General features: G+C 39.4%; 1 protein-coding gene across 1 annotated transcript; it reads right to left on the bottom strand.

The window, feature by feature from the left end:
• Positions 1 to 559: 559 nt before the first annotated feature.
• On the bottom strand, positions 560 to 5,690 carry LOC124141181. The gene is made up of 5 exons (XM_046509118.2): positions 5,653 to 5,690; positions 3,732 to 3,916; positions 3,232 to 3,293; positions 2,727 to 2,852; positions 560 to 1,834 (listed from the first exon to the last, which is right to left on the bottom strand). The coding sequence occupies exons 2-5, from the start codon at positions 3,904 to 3,906 to the stop codon at positions 719 to 721; spliced, it is 1,479 nt and encodes a 492-aa protein (XP_046365074.2). The 5' UTR covers positions 3,907 to 3,916; positions 5,653 to 5,690; the 3' UTR covers positions 560 to 718.
• Between the last annotated feature and the right edge of the window lie 1,865 nt (positions 5,691 to 7,555).

The following is a 7,555-nucleotide window of genomic DNA, read 5'->3' as shown; positions in this document are numbered from 1 at the left end:
AAAACTTTGCAAGGATTGTTACTCTTTGTAGGGGAGCTCTACTGGATTGCTCTTGGGTTACAAACACATAATTAATCCACACATGAACACAATACCTGGCTGAAGGAAGAATGACTTTACTCCAATTAACTACATAATACATAATACATAAATGGGGGCTCATTTTGCTCGGTAACCTACTCGATTACGTGTAATCGTACCCGACGAAATTGGACGTTGTCATAATATTGATCACTGCTTTATCTGCGATTTGGGTTGCGTTATGTGCTGATCGAAGCCACTGAATTGTTATTGTTGTCAACGGTTTTTTTTTTAAGTTAACGATTACATAAGCAATCGATGCAGTTGTTACCACTATTATGCCATCATACTATTTTTGCAAACTGAACATCTTAGTATTGCGATTCCACATATTAAGCCAACTTGTAACATTTCTAGTTATTTTGCATCAAAGGAGTTTTGATATTATAGTTTCATACTTCTCACCAACCAATCAGAAATAAGTATTTCTCAAAATGAATCTCGTGTACTTTATCTCGTGTACTTTTTGTTGATGAAAAAGTTATTCGTCGCATCTTATGCAATCCTCAAATCAACAACGGGTGCTTGGTGAACACACAACCGCATGCAGTCACGTACACGTTTATGGCTAATGCATTTATAAGACTGCTCGTATATTACCAATTCCTATTGATCTACCACCACGAACGTGCAATGTTCAGCGGTGATATCTGAAGTACCATCCTTCACGCCCTCCCAGAAGTTCACTGTCATAGTGTACTGTGTCGCTTCTCACATCGTCCGGGTACACCGCTTTCAGAGCATCCAGCAACCCGAGTTCTATTAATGGGAATTCCTTTCTTGGAGTGTAACCATCTCGCACAGACCTACACACTGTTACAACTCTTGGGATGAAAGGCTGTGTTAACACTGCCTTGATATGTCTGGTAGAGGCTTTAATTTCAGCCTCGTCTGTGCTGTGGTATATAACGTGTGTGCTGTTTGGTCCATTACATCCTTTACAAAGAATCATTCCGTCATTACGATTGAAACTCGATGATCTAGGGGACGTGTACATACAAACTCCAATGGTTCCTATGTGTTGGAGTTGTGTGTTAGAACATCGTGACAAATGCTCGACAAGGTTCACAAACATGACCAGGGTGGACTCCTTTGGAAAACACATGAAATCTCTTGTTGTCGTCATATCTGGCAACAAATCTAATACTGCTTCTGTCAACGCATGTTTAGACACACATGTCTCCTCTCCGAGACGGCCACTTCGGCAGCGTTCTTGAGTTTCTTGCACAGCTTTGAGAAGTTTCTGAAAGTACCTATCAGCTTCCATTTCATCCTTTGCATTGTCAGTACACAAAACCTTTCCAATATAGTAGGACAGATCTTCAATTGCTTCCTCATTCATCCCAGCATCGTACAGAGGAGCGGACACAGCTTCACATGCGTAGTAGTCCTCGTCAATGTCCAGGATGACGCTGTCACTCGCTTTGATCCAGCTGCCTGATTTGGCTAGCTCTATGGCCTTGTCTGTACTCACGACCTCCACAATACCGCCCAGGGTCATGTCATGACAGCTATTCCTGTCTATGGGAAAGTAGGTTTCATCTTCATCCACATGCTCAGCCCGTTTTATCCAATAACAAGGATGTTGTACAGGTATATATTTTGACTGCATACAGTAACATGCGACCAATTCGCCGTCTTCTGTGTACATTAACCCAGCTTCCAGATTCATGGAGACGTAAGGCTTCTCTTGCTCACAGTAGGGTGGCCAAACCCAGATGAAGCGATTTATCAACCCAGTACCGGCAGCTGCCTTCAAACACATACAATTTTCATTTGGATCAGTATGGTACTAAGTAAGGAAACACAGCGTCTTAGTAGTTAGTAGTCAGTGTCGGTTATAATATCGATATATCAAAGATTTCTTTACCCGTTATTGTAAAACAAATAGGAATACGTGCCACACTCTGATAGGTTGATAAACGCTGTCTTTCTTTTGAAAACATGAACTCTCTTTTTGCCTTTTCACTGCGTGTGAATACTTTGAAGTTAAATTCAAAACGTCAACGCCAGAGTATATATCAGTCTGCCGAAACAGATGTCACTGGGCGTGAAAGGCAAAATAGTGATGAACTTATATAAATGGATGGAGTATGGACCGGACAACCCAGTGGTCAGTAATGAACAATGATCCACGTCGTTGTGGTACAATATCATGTTGACAACCAAGTCACCAAGCATGACCAACCGATCCAATTAAACATGTGCCGGTGAGGAGGTGAGAAAACTCCCTGTTGAGGTTATAGTATGGGATTACATGTTGGCAAGCAACGTGTTATATTAACTTATTTCCTCTGAACGTCTACCATACAATTTCTGGACTGTCTTGACCAGGCCTTTGATTGCTGAAGAGTTTCTTTCTGTTTTAACAAATTAACCACATCTATTAAAATGGTGATACAATTAAATTTCTGAACTCCTTGGAAACGAAACCCCTATTTGAGACAGCCCCCTGTGTAAGCTACAAGAAGACTCGTTTCCAATCAGGAACAAAGTGATGTGCAAAAACACAGTAAACCAGTCAGAAGGCACGTATATATCTTACAAACAAACTATTGCCAAAGAGCGAGACCACGTGCAGTTTTCATGAACATACGCTTGAAAAAAGACGTGTTTACAATATTAATACTTCCTGATTATGTTACCTGAATAAAGACGTCGTTTTTCTCCATCATCAACCGTAGTTCATTTCCGTTCCTAGGCATTCTGTACACAGGATTTCTGTGTCTGTCGAAGGGATCAGCACCGTCTGAGTGACCGTCTATGTGAAACTGTGGATGAAACAACTGGTTAGTAGAAAACGTCAGACCTGCCTTGGGTTCTATGTAAAAATGTGAATTGGGACACTGTTTAGCATCATATGTCAGATGCTGAAAGTAAATTGGTGCTTATATAAGCTTGTTCCCGACTGCCTTGGAGCTGTGACATATTGTGATAAGCAGATGCAGATTATTAGCAATATCTATTTTTAGAAAGCTCTGATGACGGAAATTTAGTGTTTAACAACATGAAAGAAATCTGTCATACCATTTTACACGTTAACACATCGGCAGCACAGTAGATTGTTTCTTAATTTTGTAGTTGCAAAATGCTGTCGTTTTTATTGATCATCTTCATCTAAAGAAAAAGGACCTTATGATTATTCCTTACCAGGATATTCCCCTGCTTCGGTAAAGCGCCATTCTCGACAGCAGCAAACCAGTAAACGAGAGCTGTTGAAAAATTGTTATAGAATGTTATATTACAAAGGTTATAATGGACAGCTTTTACGACTGATCTTGAAAACAATAATGATTCATCAACAGCATTGAACCTAAGTATCGTTTTATGGTTGTAGTAGAGTATGGAGTAAATATATGCAGAAAACCCCTTAAAGTATTGTATCATGGAAACATCAAAATTAGAAGCTTACAATTCAGATGCTGCTGTAAAATATCCATAAAACTGTCGCATGATGAAAATCATCCCGTACTCGTAATAAAATACCCCAAATAAACGTACGCTTAATTTTGAGAATTTGAGTTAGACACCCGAATTGAAATATATAAGTAATATGTCCATCATGTTTTAGGTGGTGTGCAAATTTAATGTTAGATATTTTAAACTTGTCTTATGAAAATGACTATGTCACGTTCAATAACACCTCGTACCTTCGTGGTGCTCTTCGATGACATGCACCAAGGCTCCGACTGTTCTGCCTGTCTTTGAGTTTCCTGATGCCAATGTTCCTGTTCCATGACGACTGAGCCTACTCAGAATGAACAGCAATACCAGCGAGGAACACGTGACTATTGCCACGCCCGTCTTCTTGATAAACACTCTCATGGCGAATCCTCTTTGAGTTATTCAAATGAAAATCCGGTTTTATTGCTATGCATAATTAAATTGCATATTGCTTAGAACACCACAATTAATGTAAATAAAAGTAAAAAAACTCTGTCCATATTCATTAGAAATCTCTACTAAAATCGGAGTCGATTGTACGATCCCAACTATAGCATGAGCAAAGAGATAATTATACGAGCCTGTGTATCATACCGATTTTACGATTTTTCTTGTATTTTCCGAGCGAGACCGAGGGTACTACGTGAATTCTTACAAGAGTTTTGTGAAATCTGTATGACACATATGAAAGTGTAATAATTTCTTTATTACCCATTATTTCTTAATCCTTTTTAACTTCCCTTCAGAAAAATGAGCTTATCACGACCGCCGTTATTGAAACCACGATTGTGGAATGACGTCAACTATCTTCAACTATGACATCGTTACTAGTGTGACGTCATTTCGACCTAACCTCACAATAAGATTCGAATGATATCAATAATGACGTCCGGATGAGTGAAGTGATATTTGCACTAAAGCTCACACTCTGTTTATGAACGCAGTTATTTCTAACCCAGTGGGTAATACGGTACAATTGAACATAGGGAAATGCACCGTACATCATTTTTGGCACTGATGCGTTAAATCTCAACTATAAAACTTTTTTGAAGCTTTGGCGCGGCCTGAAATGTTGTAACCTTGATCAAACAAATTCTGATCATATGACGCTCCTTGAAATCTTCGTAGAAAGAGCAGGCTCGATTGTATTTCATAAGTTGTAAAATGTAGACACCGAAGTCTAGTGCTGCTGGAATATTGCTCGACCAAAAGGGAAAATTGACTTTTGGAAAGTTTACGTCATCCCTTCTGTCATACAGTCTTGTGGAGAGTATTTTGTCTGAATCTGAATGTGTATGCATAGAAAAAGATTCAACAGGCAGATTCAGTTCAAAAATATCAAATAAGTTTCAAGTACAAGAACTTAAACTAACACTACCTTCATGTTTAAGATTATCAAGTCATGTACATAACATCTCAATATCATACCATCCATTTCCGTGTATAACTCAGTATCAGGCCTTCAGATCCCGAAATTAACATGTCAATATTAGGCCAACAAATCCTGTGTTTCAATACTTGCAATGGAGTGTATATTTATGTGTTTACGACCTAGGTGATGGAATCTTCTCCATTGTAAAAAGTTGATGTACTGTGTGCTTTCAAGGTAGCGTTACCAGCATGTCGCATTTTCATATAATCTGAGGGGCACGGGTGGCCCAGTCGTCTAAGGCGCCGCGATTCGCTGTGCAGAGTTGCGTCCCTTGGGCACGCCAGAAACCTATGATTGTGGGTTCGAATCCCGGTTCGCCCCGATTATGTTCCTAGTTTTGTCAGCACCATACCCGTGCTCGTGGGTTTCACCAAAGTGGTAAACGTCTTAGACCTGCATCACTTCGGGCTTTCCTCCCACATTAAGCTGGCACGCCGTGATATAACTGGAATACTGTTAAAAGCGGCGTTAAACCCAACTCACTCACTCACTCACTCATATAACCTGACGGTTGACAAAAAGACAAAATGTTTTATTTTATGGATAACAACTTCTTTTTATACTGTAAAAGCGACATTTCGGTGTAGCTAATTGACAACGGTATAAGGATCTATACCGAAACGTCGATATTACAGTGTAATAAAGAAATAGTTTTCCATTCAATTGTTATACAATTTCAATTTATCGTAATTTACCTTTATGACTGCGTTGTGGTTCCAGTGTTTCTCCTTGGATATTTATCCAGAATGCAGGTATTTGTAGCTTATTTGCCAACAATGTATGATCAATAGTTGCTCATTTGTTGCGGAACGTGACAGCTGTTGCTTTCTTACAAAGGTATTGTAAAATATGATTAGCCAGCCGTTACCGATATTCCTTTAATAGTGTTTCCAGATTTCACACTTACATTCAATGTCTTTTTCAGCAAAACCCTGACTTGAGCGTGATGTGTGGGTGTGTGGAAGATATCCATGATATTGGCTTCGAAAGTAACTGGAATCTGAAGACTTTCTGATATGTTCGAACAGTTAAAAAAATGCTATTTGATATCCCATTTTGCATTAGTGTGTAGCTCGTGTATAAGCATCATCATTATCTTACCTTGCATGTAATATACTTAAATTTTATTGTTCAATGGGCTAGAGCATGTACAACTGCAACAACATAACCCTGTCATCATACATATTGCCGGTCTCTGTCCGATGTCTGTAATATCTGCAATTCAACCTCATCACACCAAAACGGCTGTGTATTGGTGTACTTGATGCATCCAGTCAAAACCAACAAAAACGTTCGCTTGGCAGTATGGCGATGCAAGAAGCTTCGCATCTCATTTTTAAGCCGTGATAAATGATACACTTGTGGAAAGATAAATTCGTTGTAGGCTTGTCCCTCGTGTAATGTACCAAACCGTATTCCCATACATTTACAATACAGCCAAACTACATTGTGACCATGACGTCGCATTGCTATGACGCCTTGTAAAACGTTAAACACCACAAAAGTGACATTTACCTAAGACCAACACCTGGTAAGGTACAGCACGCAGTCTGTTTGCAGGGGTCTGCTGCTTGCCATTCGGTTACAAACACAATAAATCCATACAATAACACGAAACCTGAATCAATGAATGAAGAAATAATTTACTGACTTGATCACTAAAAGCATAATACATAATAACAAACAACAATATACACATACACATCATCAACACAACGCTAGAGAATGTAAACACTAGAAGACTGACACATCACATTAATATATGCGATATACTATCGGTGAAGGGGTGTGGGCGCAGCAGTTTGTTGTGTCGCTTATGCGTACCACAAATCTTTGGTTCGAATCCCAATTCATCCTGATTATATTTTAATGATGCCAGCGCCAAACCCGTGTACGTGGACTTCATCAAGGTGGCAAAGACCTGCATATTTCCGGCTTTCCTCTCACACCTAGCTGCCACTCAGTGATATAACTGTCTTCAACTGTTCACTGACTGACTGACTCACACACTTACTCACCTAATGTAAGATAATACGTGAACCTGAGATTTTAAGGCAAAAAAACACACTGGCATGATAATCTCTATGTTTCTCCCTGGGGAGTATGCAAAAATGAAAAGCTTTGTAAGTGCTTCACATTAACATTGGCATCTTATATACTCAACAACAAAATTTCCTGTGACACCAATATTTTAGTGTATTTTTCAAACAAGTTAAGTTTGGTTTTTAATATTGTAGTACATGTATGGAATCAAGTCACAAAACGCAACTACCACAGAAAAGCATGCATCCCATGCAAAAGTTGACTTTTATGCAAGCCCATGCATTTCACAACCCAAGAAACACTCAGACAAACAACAAAATTACACAATTATTTAACATTACGAAATGCCACCCCTGTCCGAAAATGAGCGTCTGCGAGCCATTGGTATGCTTGAAGCAGGATCGAGTCAACGTGATGTTGCAAGACAATTTTACGTCCACAAAAACACCATTTGGTGTTTATGGCGTCAACGTTGGCAACAGACGAATGCAGTCAGAGACCATCATCGGAGTGGCAGGCCACGCGTAACCAATAATCGACAAGACAACTGGATTC

This window comes from Haliotis rufescens, unplaced genomic scaffold (assembly GCF_023055435.1).
Source record: "Haliotis rufescens isolate VD_foot unplaced genomic scaffold, xgHalRufe1.0.p SCAF_11, whole genome shotgun sequence".
Classification (NCBI taxonomy): domain Eukaryota; kingdom Metazoa; phylum Mollusca; class Gastropoda; order Lepetellida; family Haliotidae; genus Haliotis; species Haliotis rufescens.
Note: the sequence above shows the minus strand (reverse complement) of the source record. Positions and strands in the feature narration are given on the sequence as shown.

Bases quoted from the DNA above. Each gene is read 5' to 3' on its own strand.
- LOC124141181 (XM_046509118.2), bottom strand. From the start codon at position 3,906: ATGAGAGTGTTTATCAAGAAGACGGGCGTGGCAATAGTCACGTGTTCC. The intron at 2,853-3,231 runs GTAAGGAATAAT...TTTCATCCACAG, and splicing joins CGAAGCAGGGGAATATCCTG to TTTCACATAGACGGTCACTC. The intron at 1,835-2,726 runs GTAACATAATCA...ATGTGTTTGAAG, and splicing joins AAAACGACGTCTTTATTCAG to GCAGCTGCCGGTACTGGGTT.